Source organism: Periplaneta americana, chromosome 5 (genome assembly GCF_040183065.1).
Source record: "Periplaneta americana isolate PAMFEO1 chromosome 5, P.americana_PAMFEO1_priV1, whole genome shotgun sequence".
Lineage (NCBI taxonomy): Eukaryota > Metazoa > Arthropoda > Insecta > Blattodea > Blattidae > Periplaneta > Periplaneta americana.
In genome coordinates, this window is record NC_091121.1 from 90,131,838 (window position 1) to 90,149,182 (window position 17,345).

The 17,345-nt window shown below is 34.3% G+C and overlaps 1 protein-coding gene across 1 annotated transcript in view; it reads right to left on the reverse strand.

The window, feature by feature from the left end:
* LOC138699964 (uncharacterized) overlaps window positions 1-17,345 on the reverse strand; it is a 583,336-nt gene that overhangs the window by 19,654 nt on the left and 546,337 nt on the right. Inside the window, exon 5 of the mRNA XM_069826202.1 lies at window positions 13,818-13,838. Within this exon, the coding sequence (XP_069682303.1) occupies window positions 13,818-13,838 (21 nt within the window). The remainder of the gene's footprint in view (window positions 1-13,817; window positions 13,839-17,345) is intronic.

Here is a 17,345-nt window from a genome sequence, read left to right on the forward strand (position 1 = left end):
AAAATTTCAATATAAGTGATCACATTCTTCTAAAATGTTGTTTCAAAAATATTTTCAATTCTTTCGAATGACAAGTCGAGATAACAGCACGTGAATAACTGTAAAAAATTATACGTATTATTTTGTGTCACGTTTTGGAATGGAATATAAGCAAGTCCTTTCTTGATACTTTCTTGGGTTGATTTAGTCTCCCAATTACACCCTCCCATTCATATTCGATAATATCCTCATTTTCAGTTCATTTGCAGGATTTCAATGATTTTGTCACTACCTTGATGACAGTCTGTCTGTTTTTATTCCCTGGTACCTGTCCAAGCCGAATCATCTTTTGGAGCATTTCATTTGGAACTATGTCCCTCAGTGATAAGCCTAGTATCCTTCTCAACATTTTCATTTGGCATATTTGGTGATTTTTACCAAGTTTGGCAGTGAGAGACCATGTGTGACTTTAATATGTAATAAAATAAAAACAAATTTAAGTAATTTAGCTGTAATACAAAGTGTGAATTATAGTAAGCGTTTTTAAATGTCATGGAAGGTCCTCGAATGAAACTAATAATGTTAAAATTAAAATTTTAAAAATCTTCGTTTGTGTTATTGTGCAAAGTAACCCCAATTTAGCCTCAAATTTACTTTGATTAGAAAATTATTCTGTAACACCATTTGCCGACAAAACAGCTGCACAAGCGAAACTAGAAAGTCTAAATGGATGAATAAGGAACAAATACACGTATAACTTATCTTGCGATTGTGCACACTATCTGTGATGAAAGATAATTAATTTGATCTATATTTCAATCAAATTATGCACAAATTCTATGACCACGAACAGTGGAAAAATACACATATACAATCTATTGGTGGAAGTGATGAATAGATAAATTTGGTTCACGTAAACACCCCTAGACCTATATAAAAAGTTTTTCATAGATGGTGCAAAGTTACCCCTGCAGGTGTACAGTTACCAAATTTTTCGGTATCGTCTTCTAATTGTGAATAATTATTTCAACTATTAATGCATCTTCTTCTTAAAAATTTACTATTCGTGTGACTAATAATCCCTTCAGATACATTCGATCATTATTGAATGTGTTAATAGGCAAATTGCCATAGTGCGGCAGTATTGCGAAACAATAAAAGTACGTTTTGTACAACTTGTAGAAAGACTAATATTGTTTAAGGGAAGCTAATATTAATTTATTATTAATGATATGGCGAAAAGAAGAAGAAGAAAAAGAAGATGAAAACCAGCATGTAAATTCGAGGACAGAGAATTGATTATAAAATAATATCACTACCAGAAATGAAAAAATGATTTTTATTGGAACTCAATATAAATTATTAAAATGATTACAAACACTCGTACAAAGAATCGATGGCAAGCTGCAAATTTTTGGGACAGAAATTATCTTATATTGAAAGTAATGCTGAAACTAATCAGGAAGAAAAAATGAAATTGGCTGGGTCACTGGCTAAGAAGAGACTGCCTACTAAATGATGAACTGGAGGGAATGGTGAACAGGAAAAATATTCAAGGCCAAAGAAGATATCAGATAATAGACAAAATTAAGATGTATGGATCGTATGCGGAGACTAAAAGGAAGGCGGAAAATAGAAAAGATTAGAGAATGCTGGATTTGCAGTGAAGGATCTGCAATTGGGCAGAATGCTGTTAACGAATGGATATCGAATGTAAACTTAAAAAAATGCGAAACGTGGGTGAAATCATTAGGAAATGCTTCGAGTATACACTACCGGTCAAAAGTTTTCGATTACCTATCACAATTATGGATTTTGGTTAAAACAGGGATTTCGTTTTTAATATTCTATCATATCATAATACTAAACGGAGAAAATATTTATTTTGTTGGTCTATTTAGTTTTTCCGATGTATTTGTACATTGAAATAAAGTATATGGTTGTTTTCATAGCTGATCGAAAACGTTTGTAGTGTAAGTCAAGTGTAGACACAATTAAAATTATTTAATTCATTAATCACACTGTCCTGTTGTATGAATATTGGTAGAAAACCACAAGATAAAAGTAGAATCTGTGGGAATTCCAATATATGGGAACGTATCAGAAGTGAAGATATCAAAGAAGTCTGGAAATATTATATTAATCAAATTCAAAATAGAAAGCTGCAGATAGTAGATGTAAATAGTTAAAACATCTGTACAATAATAGGATAGTAATGGATGCGTTTTATTATTTTAAAAAATTCAAAATATGTAGACCTTCCACGACACAAATGAATCAGCCGTGCCATACAAAAGTATTCCATGAAAACAGCAGCGGGTCATTATGGACGTCTCTTAAAACTGATGATGGTGATAATGGTGATTATTATAGTAGTTCAAGGGATCAGAGGGTACGAGAGTATAAGATAAAACCGTCACTATCACCAGTCTAAATTGTGTGACAGACTATATATCCGCCGTAGATCACTATGCTAACAGCACTGTGATGTTTCCTGTAGTGCCTCTTCCACAACAGACAGCTCCCTACACGAGACAGAGGGTGAATAAACAATCAAAGGGATTAAATCCACGCCTCGTGCCTGCAAGAAAAGAGAATTTCATAAATCTCCTCTGTTGGATCGTTATTCGCCAAGACTGGCATAGGCTCAGAGATTTTTATGTTCCTGACAGCACACATTATACCCCAAATCCTGAGAAATGCTTCTATCGATGACAGCTCTGTCTATCCCCACAAGTTCCCTTTCTTGACCCACGAGATTTCTCTGGCAAGTTGGATAGGGGTTGGGTTTCTGAAACTATAACCTCTGGCTAAGGGAATAAAGCCCCCACCAATAAGCTCTGAGTTTGGAGAGACGACAAACCGTACCCAGATAAGGGCAACTGAAATCAAAGCCCCTACATAAAGCCGTAGTTCTGAAAAACAAGGAAGAGAGTACAGTCACTATTATAACAACTTTGTAAAGTTATATATTTCTATTTCAATTATAGATTTTGGACTATGACTAATACAACATATAGTAGAGTTATTTTAAAGCAATCTAAGCTAAAACTGTAATAATATTTAACTCAGAAAATAACTTCAAGCAGATATTTAATTTAAATTAAGGTACGTATCTCTAAGTTCGTCAGGTCTTCAAAGTTCGCCACTCGTCATTTTTGTTAAGATATATTTATCCGAATTTGGCAACAGTAACTTGATGCTTGATGCATTAGAACTTCGTTGAATACGCAAGGTGTATTACCAGTATCTCTTGATATGAGGCTGTTCATCACATTGTGTTAATTGTTGTTGCCAGTATAAAATTTGCGCCGGAAGTATTCGTTTCATCTAACGGAATAAGTAATACATTTATAGAGTGTGATATACTTACTTACTGGCTTTTAAGGAACCCGGAGGTTCATTGCCGCCCTCACATAAGCCCGCCATTGGTCCCTATCCTGAGCAAGAATAATCCAGTCTCTATCATCATATTCCACCTCCCTCAAATCCATTTTAATATTATCTTCCCATCTACGGTTCGGCCTCCCCAAAGGTCTTTTTCCCTCCGGCCTCCCAACTAACACTCTATATGCATTTATGGATTCGCCCATACGTGCTACATGCCCTGCCCATCTCATACGTCTGGATTTAATGTTCCTAATTATGTTAGGTGAAGAATACAATGTGTGCAGTTCTGTGTTGTGTAACTTTCTCCATTATCCTGTAACTTCATCCCTTTTAGCCCCAAATATTTTCCTAAGCACCTTATTCTCAAACACCCTTAACATATGTTCCTCTCTCAAAGTGAGAGTCCAAGTTTCACAACCATAAAGAACCGGTAATATAACTGTTTCTTAAATTCTAATTTTCAGAGTTTTTGACAGCAGACTGGATGATAAAAGCTTTTCAACAGGCATTTCCCATATTTATTCTGTGTTTAATTTCCTCCCGAGTAACATTTATATTTGTTGCTGTTGCTCCAAGAATAGAGTGTGATATATCATTTTAAAACCTATTTTGTGTACTTTTTGGCTGTATTTTTAGAATTACATTTACTATAGTGATGTCCTTTATAACATTAGTATTAGATGTTGAAACTGTTCTTAAGTTTGCCACTGCAGCTTCTTCCATGGCCAACTTAGGATCAATCGTTGCTGCTTCTCTGAGATCGTTTTAAACAGTTAGCAGTTTAAATAACTGATTACATTTTAACTTTAGTGTTTAAATGAGTCATATTTTCGATAAAATTTTGTAGGTAAAGGAATACTAAAGTTATTAATCCAGTGATAATTTATTAAAGATAAAATTTTGTTTAATTCCTACTATGACCATTTTTTCTATATTAAAATGTATTACATCTGTACTCTGATGATATTAAAAAATTATTTGAATTTGCAACAGACACACAAGAAGCGAACTTAGAGAACAGATGCGTTCTAACTTCGCCAGTTGCATCCTCCTGTCTCTTTTGTTTTTGTACGCGAAGGAGTACTTTATTCTTTACGAAATGTTTATTTAACATCCTCTTACCTATCAATATTGCAGCGTAATTTATTTATACTTTCGAAATATGACTTCATCATCAATTGAGTGGCAGAGTTGCCTAAACTACAAAATATTTAGCCGCAGATTTCAGCATAAAATTATGTAAATTATAATTTTTATGGGTGCCAAAGTAGATGTACTAGATAAATATTCGATTATAGCAAATGAGAAATAATTTCCAATTGAGAGCATATAGTTTTAAAAGCGACGTCTAAGTTTAGACTTCAATAGCTTTTTTGAGTGTAATTGTGGCTTAGGCAACTCTGGCACTGAGCCACTCAATTTAAAAACAAATTTGCTTAAGGTGGTGAACTTAGAGAAACTTACCTTATATCTTACAGGCTATTGAAATGGAAATTTGTTCTGACAAAATGAAAAATGGTGGCATCTCATGAAACTTACGTCGTCCGTCGACGCCAATGTCATTATGCTAATGTAATGAAAAATATTCTATTAGTGAAGCAATAGTTGGGAATGCCAGCAAATAGTATTGAGGAATGTAAACTGGCAAGACTGTGCAAAAGAAAAAGGATAGTAGCGTAAGCATTTCAAGAAAAGAGAACACACAAATGAAAGGACGTCACCGTTTCTACATTGTTTAATAACTTTCTTCGTCAGGTCCTGCTATGTAGACTGCTATGATTTGTTATTATTCCCCTTATTATCTCTGTATTGCTCCTGTTCTCATTGTCGTCTTCTTCTCCTGGTATTTTCCTTATTAACCTTATTATCCCCTTCTTGTATTCTCCTTGTTCTCCTAGTATTCCTCTTATTCTCCGTGTCATGTCCTGTTCCCCTTGTATTCTCCTTATTTCCTTGTATTCTCCTTGACCTTCTATTCCCCGGCACTTAAAAATAATCGAGCCTACTACTGCACTGTTTATAGCCCTAATTTTGTCCACATCATTGACTTTCCAGCCGCTGAAAGTTGCAAAGACATGTCCAACGTGTTCACCGGCGAACTGAAAATAGATGTATTCAGAAGAGAGAACTCCGCTTTCTTGGCTTCATGCGTAATAATTTGGTTTGAGGCTAGCCTCGTCAACGGCGCCTACGACACACGGCGGCTCGTGCATCAACATGTTCTCCGTAAGAAATTTGGACGGCTTCCGACGCTGCCACCACATATCATTCTTCTCGTATCAACCTCTGTTTTTACCGTGTTTCATCCCAATGAATTAGTAGAGTGTCGTGGTTTGTCGTCAAATAAGTGATGATTGTATAAACAACCTCATTTTATTTCTCGCACCACCCAGACGTAGTACTACGTAAAAATATTCAGCATAGTAAAGCTAGGCAGTCTTCGATTTTTCATGCCAACCGAGACCAATTGAGGGGCTTGGTATCAAAGTTGGACAGCTCTGCTTTAGCTTTTTTTTTTTTTTTACAGAAGAGGCGAAAAATTAGATCCTTAGAAACCAATGTTACCGTTATCTATACTAATAATAAATCTGTAAGCGAAATTTTTCTGGTAATTTTCGATTTTCCAAAAATAATTGGTGTTAACATGTATAATTAATCATCCTGAAACCGAAAATCGCTTTTTTGAAATTTTTGTTTGTATGTCTGTCTGTCTGTCTGTCTGTCTGGATGTTTGTTACCTTTTCACGCGATAATGGCTCAACGGATTTCGATGAAAATTGGAACATACATTAAGTTCGTTACAACTTAGATTTTAGGCTATATGGCATTCAAAATACTTTATTTAAAACGGGGGTTATAAGGGGGCCTGATTTAAATAAACCGAAATATCTCGCTTTTATTGATTTTTTTGAAAAATGTTACATAACAAAAGTTTCTTTAAAAATGATTTCCGATAAGTTTTATTCCAGGCAAAATTTTGATAGGACTGATATTTAAGTCTGTCTGTCTATCTAGATGTTTGTTATCTTTTCACGCGATAATGGCTGAACGGATTTCGATGAAAAATGGAATATAAATTAAGTTCGTTGTACCTTAGATTTTAGGCTATATGGCATTCAAAATACTTTATTTAAAAGGGGGGTTATAAGGGGGGCTGAATTAAATAAACCGAAATATCTCGCTTATTATTGATTTTTGTGAAAAATGTTACATAACAAAAGTTTCTTTAAAAATGATTGTCGATAAGTTTTATTCCAGGGAAAATTTTGATAGGACTGATATTTAAGGATATACAAGAGTTTTAAAATAACAATACAACACATTTCCATTGCCGCCTCAGATTAGTGTCGTTGTTCCGTAACTTCTATGTGCAAAATATTAAATTTTTTAGTAGGAAAAAAAAACAAATTTATTCATTCTGTAGCATTAGTGCATAGGAGATCGCGAATTCTTACATTTTCGAAAGAAAGAAATTAAAGGACGAGGAAACTAAGCAACATTATCAGGTCGAAATTTCAAATAGGTTTGCCGTATTAGCAAGTTCCGACGAAGTTGAGGAAGAGTTAGATGTTAATAGCATGTGGGAAAATATCCGAGATAATATCAAAATTGCAGCTGAACAGAGCATAGGTTATTATGAAACTAAGAAAAAGAAACCGTGGTTTGATGAAGATTGTTGCATGGCAGTAAAAAGAAGGAAACAGGCAAAATTGAAATTCTTACAGGATCCAGTTGAGGCGAATAGAGATAATTATTTCAATAAAAGACGGGAAGCGATAGGTTTGGAAGTAAATCCCGAAAAGACAAAGTATATGATTATGTATCGTGACGAGAATATTGTACGAAATGGAAATATAAAAATTGGAAATTTATCTTTTGAAGAAGTGGAGATATTCAAATATCTAGGAGCAACAGTAACAAATATAAATGATACTCGGGAAGAAATTAAACACAGAATAAATATGGGAAATGCCTGTTATTATTCGGTTGAGAAACTTTTATCATCCAGTCTGCTGTCAAAAAATCTGAAAGTTAGAATTTATAAAACAGTTATATTACCGGTTGTTCTTTATGGTTGTGAAACTTGGACTCTCACTTTGAGAGAGGAACATAGGTTAAGGGTGTTTGAGAATAAGGTGCTTAGGAAAATATTTGGGGCTAAGAGGGACGCAGTTACAGGAGAATGGAGAAAGTTACACAACGCAGAACTGCACGCATTGTATTCTTCACCTGACATAATTAGGAACATTAAATCCAGAAGTTTAAGATGGGCAGGGCATGTAGCACGTATGGGCGAATCCATAAATGCATATAGAGTGTTAGTTGGGAGGCCGGAGGGAAAAAGACCTTTAGGGAGGCCGAGACGTAGATGGGAAGATAATATTAAAATGGATTTGAGGGAGGTGAGATATGATGATAGAGACTGGATTAATCTTGCTCAGGATAAGGACCAATGGCGGGCTTATGTGAGGGCGGCAATGAACCTCCGGGTTCCTTAAAAGCCAGTAAGTAAGTAAGTAAGTAAGTAAGTATATATAGTATATTGAATACCCAAATGCCGGATTGGAAAGATACATGCCATTATTCATCACCGCCTCAATTACCAATACCAAAGACATTAATCAAAGTCTATAATCAGTTACATGAATATAAGCCATGTACAGCTGTCAAAAAAAAAGTAGCCGCACTCGTGAACAGCGAATATTTTCAAAGTCCACTTCGGGTCGCGGCGATGTTACACGATGCATGTCCTTGTACAAGCAGTTCCGGAACTATGAAAGTGTTCCATATCTGCTCCTCGCAGACCAGCGGTAGAGTGCTTGTTTAATAATTCAAAGGTTCTGGGTTCGCGCCTTCTTCAAGTTTTCATTTTATTTTTTAATCGTTCTTTAGCGATGTAAATTATATTCAAATTATCGTTTATATCCAGTTATCGTTCTTGATGGATATCACGTTGTTTATATTTTGTTATCGTTCTTTAGAGATATTAATAAAATTCAAGTCATCATTTGTATTCTGTTATCGTTTTATAACTATATGAATAATAATTATTACTATTGTAGCTACAGTATCTCCAATGGGGGTTAGCCCTATTTTACATATGTATGTTAGGGCTATAGTTTTATACACAAAAAAGATAAGCATAAAGATAAATGGAAAAGAAAATTAAATTAGCTTACGCGATGTAAACAAAACATAAACAATCCGTAAATTAGGCATTGCGATTGCAAAACAAATATCAGTTATCAATTTTAAACATAAAAAAACATTAACAACACACGTACGTAACACTTCTATAACACAAATATGCAGCTTTCCGTACCATACATCATAAATTAATACACAATAGTCACACAAACACAATCAAACTATAATTACGACATTGCGACGACATCAAGCATCCCATAACTGACTCACATAGATAACAAATCAAGCATCCGTTGCAACACATACACTTCAACATAGTAACCACACTTTTAAAAGTTACAAATTTGGCTCCAAGAAGAATAAATAGGACACTGTTACTAATTACTATTCTTCTACAATTTCTTAAATACATCTGTAATAAATCTGTGAAATGCCGATATGAATAATATTCACGTTTTTTATATTGTTATCGTTCTTTAGCGATATAAATAATATTCAAGTTATCATTTATATTGTTTTCCTTCATTAGCATTATAAAATAATATTCAAGTTATTTATATTGTTATTGTTCTTTCGCAATATAAATAATCTGTATTTTATGTAGGTAATTATTATAACACAAATAAACATCTTTCTTTGTAAAATAGGTTATTTTATTTAGATAATTAAATACGTATTATATAATATCTTATATTAATTAAACAAACCGATATTTATCATTTATAATGTGTTATCGTTCTTTAGTGATACTGTATAAATAATATTCAAGTTATTTATATTGTAATCGTTCTTTAGCGATATAAATAACATACATTTAATATTAGGTTTGGAAAAATCCAGTTGCATAATACTGCTATTAGTTTTTCTTTTTGTATTATTACATTATACTCTCTTGAACCACAATAAAATGAAAAGGAGTAACGAGGAATTGAACCTGAGACGTTGACATCTAAATTCCGACGTTCGTCCGCTGAGCTACGAGGGCAAAAGTGTGGAAACATTTTCGGAAAAATTGGCCCAATCACACTCTAAGATTTTCTGATGATTCGTAGAAGCTAGTCCAGGATGCGGGAGGGCAAAGGCTAATTGAGATTTCCCGATCTCTGATAGGATCAAACATCCTGATAGAATTAATATTTAACCCTTGCCGTGACTTTCGGTGAAGTCCGGAGGGCCCAATTAGTCAAATCCACTCTCCTCATATCCATCTTTGGGCCCCCTGGAATTTAATAAGATGCGAAAGAGATAGTGGTGTGCGGAAAGCAACGGGATGTTATCGCATTTAGGCCTATCCTTCCCAAGAAAAACTGCAAACATGAACAAAGGAAGCTTTAAATAGAATAAGAAGGATCTTCTGCGGACCTCTGGAAAAAGAACTAAGGAAGAGACTAGTGAAGTGCTTTGTGTGGAGTGTGGCATTGTATGGGGAAGGAACATGGCCATTACGACGAAATGAAGAGAAACGAATTGAAGCATTTGAAATGTGGATGTGGAGAAGAACGGTGCGTGTGAAGTGGACAGATAGAATAAGAAATAAAATTGTGTTTGAAAAAGTGAGTGAAGAAAGATTAATGCTGAAACTGATTAGAAAGATAAAAAGTAACTGTTTGGGTCTCTGGTTGAAAAGAATAATAGACGACATTAGTATATGTGGATCATATGCGGAGACTAAGAGGAAGGCAGAAAATAGGAAAGATTGGAGATTGCTGGATTTGCAATGAAAGACCTGCCCATGGACAGAACACTTATGTATGTATGTTCAGAATGCCTGGAATATCGTGTCTAAAAACAGTCGCTATTTCCAAAGACTAGTCAATTCCATGCCCACTCGACTGCAAGATGATCGAGATAAGAGGAAGATAGACTAAATATTGAATTGTGGCTTTTTGTTTTGTTTTTTGAACGCTTAATTGTTTGAATGTTTTAAGGCCGACGCCAGTAAATTTGTTTTGTTTATGCCACGAAAGATATTTTTAATGAGAATAAAATCTTTTTTCTTTCCATTTGCAGCCACAATATCATAATGATAAAGTCATGGCATAATATATTAATGAACCTGATGTTAATTACTAAAATAATCGTAAAAGAGAAAGGAGCCATTATGTATAGTTTGTCTCTCTCAAAACAGAACAAAAAAGAACATAAAAAGCACGAAGTTGTAGTCGAACGCAGGACCTCATGAATAAGAGGCCTGAACGCTACCATTATGCTATCGATAACACACAGAATACTTCAATTATAACTGTAGATATCAGGCAACGTGGTCCAACAACATGTAACATCGCCTGTCTCCGAATTGTAGCGAAGATACCCGAAGGGAACTTTGTTTCAGGAGAGCGGCCACTTTTTCTTTTGACAGCTGTACAACACACAATAGAAACAGGAACTCAACAAGAGTAAAAACGGCCTCCTCATATACCCACACATTCTAAACACGCGACATGACCACAGATGTTAAGGCGTGAATAAAATAAACTTAACAAAAATAAAAGATATACAGTAAGGTTAACATAAAAATGATCTTCGTACACAATCAACTCTATTAATTTGGATTGATTTATTAAAGGATGCATTTAAGACTAATTTAGAAACATGTCAAAGGAATTGTCATTGCACCAAATGAGTGGTCTCTGGACCAAAATGATAGCATTTTAATTATTTAAATACAATTTAAATTAAGTAACATATTAAATGGTTTATTCTTCTATCAAACACGAATGTTCCCTGGACCCAATGTTCTACTTTAATTATGTAATTACTTTATATTTATTTCTAATAACTCCAGTGGAGCGCACGGGTACGGCTAGTATGTATATATTTTTCAAACATTCTCATGAGTCATAGAAACATTTTTTCAGTCTCAAAATGTGATTAAAATTAATATTCAGGTCACAATTGAAGTTTAAAAAGTGGACTTGTCCGTCTCTGAAACTAAGTCATGGAGTTGTCTGTTTTTGAAACCAAATGAAGCCATATTTAAAGTGGAGTTGTCTGTTTTTGAAATCAAACGAAGCTTCCTCGCTTTCTTTTGAGGAACTTCTTTGACATGAACTTCCATATTCTTAATAATAATTTTACTTTACGTAAAACATTACGTCTTATTTATCCACAAGCCGATTATATAAACAATCAGCCATGTTGGATCCACGATGCGTGATGGGAAAAAGTGCTGCGAATGTGAGCTTCTTATTGCCTAATGAAGCGATTATCCTAATTTGAAATCAAGCCACAGTGGAGTTGTCTATATTTTTATTCTAAAGCGCACAATTAAGTGCTATTTCCGCTGTGTTTTGTCCGTTTTTTTAACCAAACAGTTCCAGAATCGAATTCAGCATAGAAAATTCTATGAGAAACAATATCTCGAAATCGAAAAAAAAAAAAAAAAAAAAACGGAGTTTTCTAACTTTGATACTATGCTCCTCAAGTGTAAGTAGCATTTCACAGCCGTTCGGGGAAGTTCTGTGTCAACAGGTGAACTATCTCTGCGGTACCTACGGAGTTGAAGGCCATCCACGTGGTTTCCAATAACCTCCTGTCCGTTGCATGATCTACATCAGTGGTCCGCAAATATGACGTCATATAAAATGTAACCCGCAAAGCACAGCAAGAGAGAAGGTAGGAGGAGGGAAGTATAAGATGACAAGGCGGGGAACTCCTTCTCTAACGCACTTGAACTCTGAGTAACTTGGAATAAACAAGTGATGGCAAAGAGAAGAGGGATTATACCTTACTCCTTCGCACTGCTTGTACGTTAAGGGGTTGACTCGCAAGTCAAAGAGTGCCGACCACTGGTCTACATAGAGTAGAACTTCCGTCCGTTTTCCTTTACAAGCAGAAAAGCACGTATGTAAACTCGCAGTCTATTAGAGTAAGAATTAGGACCAATGCAAATGTGAAGAACTGTAAGTCAGCGACGAGATCCCTAGATAACGTGTCAGACAGTGAAGCAGCGATCTGATGAGCGTTTGAATCCCTCTGAGGTTGATTACCTATTCTCATTAATCCACTCGTTTAGGCGATTGAAGAATTTTCTACCCTCTTCCATGAAAAAAATGTTAGTGCAAACACTCGTGATGCCTAACTTCGATTACTGTGCTATTCTGTTTACTGACCTAAGCGTTACTTCGGCGCAGAGACTACAACGTATTCATAATATGTGCGTCCGTTTCGTCTGCAATATTCGCCGGGTTGATCACGTAACACCATCCCTCGAAATGTTGTCTGGCTGCGTCTAGAAGATCGCAGGAAAATCCACTGTCTTTCCCTTCTCTTTCACGTATTGCATTTCTCCACTCCTGTCTATCTTGCGTCTCGTTTTCAAAATTTATCCACCCATCATAACCTAGACAACGATCACAACACTCCTCAATATTATCCATTCCTTCCCAACGAACATCCTCATATTCATCTTCTTTCACAGTGGCTGTTCCTCGGCTTTGGGATTCCCTACCGAGTAATGTCAGGGACTGTCAGACATCAAATCAATTTAAGAATAGACTAACGAAATATGTTTTTACTAACAATTCTTGTTAACAATAATAGCTCTTTCAGGTTTCTCAATGTTTAATGGTTATATATATCACAGAATAAATATTTAAATTATCTCATTATTATTAATATTATTATTATTAGTATCATCATCATCATCATCACTATTTTTTACCAATGTTTATTATTTTCATACTAACATTACTTATCCAACTTTCATTATTTACTTACATGTTGTTATATGGTCTAGATATTAATGTAATAACTATGTAACCAGTTGTATTCAATTAGAATTAGAGTCTGGCTGGGCGGAAGAGAAGGCCTACTGGCCTTAGCTCTGCCAGATTAAATAAATAAATTATTACTATTATTATTATTATTATTATTATCATTATTATTATTACCTGATTCAGCACTTTCTGTCAGGCGATCACCGGACTCAACTAGTTAACACTAGTGCCATCGACACTAGATAACCGTGCAAATGGCACAGCGTCGTTAAACAACAGATTAAAAGAGAACTCATAGTACAAAGGTCCAAAGTCTTGGTCAAAACTTCAATTCGTGATCCTCTTACCTAATGAGCACAGCATATGCTTAACCACATTGGCGTCTAATATTCAATAACTCTACAAAACTGAGTGCACATTCCAGCTATTGGAAGTTGGCGGTGTGCACTCAGTTTGAACGAAACCTAAACGTGAATCCTGCTGCCTGCAGATATTTTAATTATTACTGACGCTTTATAACAGTTTAGACGAAGTTTTTTTTTTCAATTGTTAAATTAAGATACTTACACAAATAACACTTACCACTCACTGGATGGGGTATCCCTGCAACAAAAAGAAAATACATTAGCTTTTAATTGAAACAATGTATTTGCGTTCCTGATGTGTATCTGATGTGGTGGAATTTCTCCTAAAATTAAATAAAATGTAAAGGAGAAAGGAAGATTTCCAGCCGCCATTCGCGTCAATCTTTATAAAGGATTTATTTATTGTCGTCTGACGGTATGGTTTTATAGCGATTACTTACTTATGGCTTTAAGGAACCCAGATGTTCATTGCCGCCCTCACATAAGCCCGCCATCGATCCCTATCCTGTGCAACATTAATCCAGTCTCTATCCTCTCCCAAATAGCGATTACTTAATAGAATTAAAACAAAAGAATTTGTTGTATATTCTGTGAATAATATGAACATTTCAGTAAAAATTACAATAGTTTAATCATACAAGTTCATGGATTTGAAAACAGTAATATGCGTTACAAGAGCGTTATGTTGAAGTTTTCATGTTCGAGGAAAAGTTTGAAAAAGCGAAACGTTGTTGAGCTTTTTTAATTTCCGAGAATTGAAAGAAAACATACTGCTCGTGTATCGTACATTATTTTGTGCGAAGATCGTTTATTACATACCTGAAAGAGGAATTTCTAATTAGTTGTAATGAAATCTCCATCTTGGTTTCTGTTCAATGACGGCAATTTTGGAAAACAAAAATATCTATCTTCAACATTGTTGCTTTAAAATGTTTTCTGTGTTTACTATACTCCAGCAGGCCGTGATATACGTCTGTCTTTTTTCCCCCCAGTCTATAAATGCTAACTTAAAACAAACGGTTTCGTTAATGTTACATGCATCACGAAATGCAGTAACTTTAGTGGAGTTGTAGAGTTTACTTAATCTTTGCAAATATTTAAAAACAATAATTAACAGTGCAATTTAGGTGAAATTGCAGTGGTAAGTTTCCAATTTATAATTATTACTATATTGAACGTCTCTAAAAATAATATGTTAAAAGCCTAAAGCAGTAAAATGAATATGTCACTTAAGCGGTAAGAAGAGGGAAATTGTTATGTGTGTTCGGTTGGGAATACTGAATGTGGAATTTTAGACTTACCGCGGGTTGGTTTTGTGCGGAAACCAAGCAAATACGCACGATCTCGCACAAAAGAACTTGATTAATTTTACGCAAGAACTGGCGTTTCTCACAGTATTTGGAAATTCTGGGGAAGTGTTCAAGAGTTTCCTCCAGTTTTTTTTTTATTTTAGTAGGTTATTTTACGACGCTTTATCAACATCTTAGGTTATTTAGCGTCTGAATGTGATGCAGGTGATAATGCTGGTGAAATGAATTCCGGGTCCAGCACCGAAAATTATCCAGCATTTGCTGATATTGGGTTGAGGAAAACCTCGGGAAAAACCTCAACCAGGTAACTCGTCCCGGCAGGGAATCGAGCTCGGGCCACCTGGTTTCCAATCCAGACGTGCTAACCGTTACTCCACAGGTGTGGACCCCTCCAGTTGTCTCGGTGATGATGTACTTGATGGTAAGGTCGGTGTTGCGAGTAACATATTCTGTAGGATGATCTTTGAGCAGAAGGTATAGATGATTTAATTTTTTTTTAAGATGTGAACATAACAGGCGAACCAACTGATACTGCTATTGATGTTGATATTTATCTGTCAGCCAACTTTACAATTCATAGTTATGGTGGACTTTTACATTTCTGTTTCTCGATCTACCTTCCCTTTAATATGTATCACCTTTTTTGTTAATATATTTATTTACCAAGTATTTCCTGATTACTTTCTATTCTTCTGTTTTAACTGAATTACTAACTATACTCTTTTATTCTCTCTAATACCTAGACTGTCTCTCTTCAATTTCTTGCTTTTCTAGTTAATATCACAGTCTAGTATATTATACAGTCACGAAGCTTGAGTTGTTAGGGTGCTAGGAACAATAGATTGTGCCGGTATTATTTCGCATTGTCTGTAATGAGGCAATATTAGCGATCCTAGTGGTTAGCAACTACCTATGGATGCATATTTACTACGTATTGAGCTTCGTGACTGTATATACTAGACTATGTTAATAATGCATATTCCTTTTCTTAATAATATGCTTACTCATTTCTTTATTTTATTTATTTGGGCCAAACAATTACAATGTTCACTTGTAACTACACTATTAATTATTAAATACAAAAATTACATATAGGCCTATACATATATATTTATTTACAAAGTCAAGGTGACAAAGACAATGAAATGATACAAATATAAGAAACATAAACATATAAAGGTATGTAGAAACAGAGGTTGAAACAACAAAGTCAAAATAAAGTAAATATAAATCTTAAAACAAAAGTTAATATAAAAGGAATAATAATTTTAATACAATAATAAACCTAATACAACACTCTTAATACAAAGCAACAGAATGTAATATAAGTTATATCATTTTCAGAAATGTATTACAAGTGTATTTGAATTGTTTTAGGCTCATAAAATATATTTATTTCTCCTAAGCTATGCAATCTATTTTAAGTTCCAAGATCTCTAATAATAGGACAATAACAGTATTAATTTGTATTTACTTTTGGTATAAAAGTATTATGATGTTTGTAAGAAGCATTGCATGGGACATAATAACAAATATAATGTATACTAATATCATTTATTTTATTATTTATTAATTTATATAAATACAATGAAGTATTGCAACCTCTTCTACGTGATAAGGTTGAAACGTAAAAAAATTATATCGTAAAATTATATGTTTCATATTATATTGCGGTATTGCGGATATTAATTAAAACTTTTAAAATACAGGCATTTCAGACATTTATTTTGAACATGTTCAAGCAAATTCATATGTTTAATTGCCATTGACTTCCAAATTATCGAACAGTATTCTAATTTTGTCCAAATTAATGCATTAAAAATTGTTTCTGTCAGACAGGTATATTCAAATATTTATAGTTACGAAAGATAAAACCTGAGTGACCAATTTTGATTCTAGTGTTAAGAACTTAATCTGTGATGTCTTAGTAATCGAGCTGAGAAGAGATCAATCGAATTTAATCTTGCGTAATAGAGTTTACTGTTTGGACATGAAGTCCAGGTATCTTTGCATTGTTTCAGAAGATGTTGTCTAATATGTAGGATGTCATAATATTTATGTTTGTATTTGATAAAGATAAAACTACTTCATCGGCTACCTCATTTCAATGTATAAATAAATAAATAAATAAATACATAAATAAATACGTAAATGAATAAATAAATAAATAAATAAATAAATAAATAAATAATGGTTTATTTAACGACGTTCGCAATTGCCGAGGTTACATCAGCGTCACCGGAGTGCCGGAATTTTGTGCTGCAGGAGTTCGTTTACATGCCAGTAAATCTGCTGACATAAGCCTATCGCATTTAGGCACACTTAAATGCCATCGACCTGAACCGTGATCGAACTCGCAACCTCGAGCATAGAATACCAACGGTATACCGATTACGCTACCCAAGTCGACTTCTATTTATATCTTGTGTTAACAT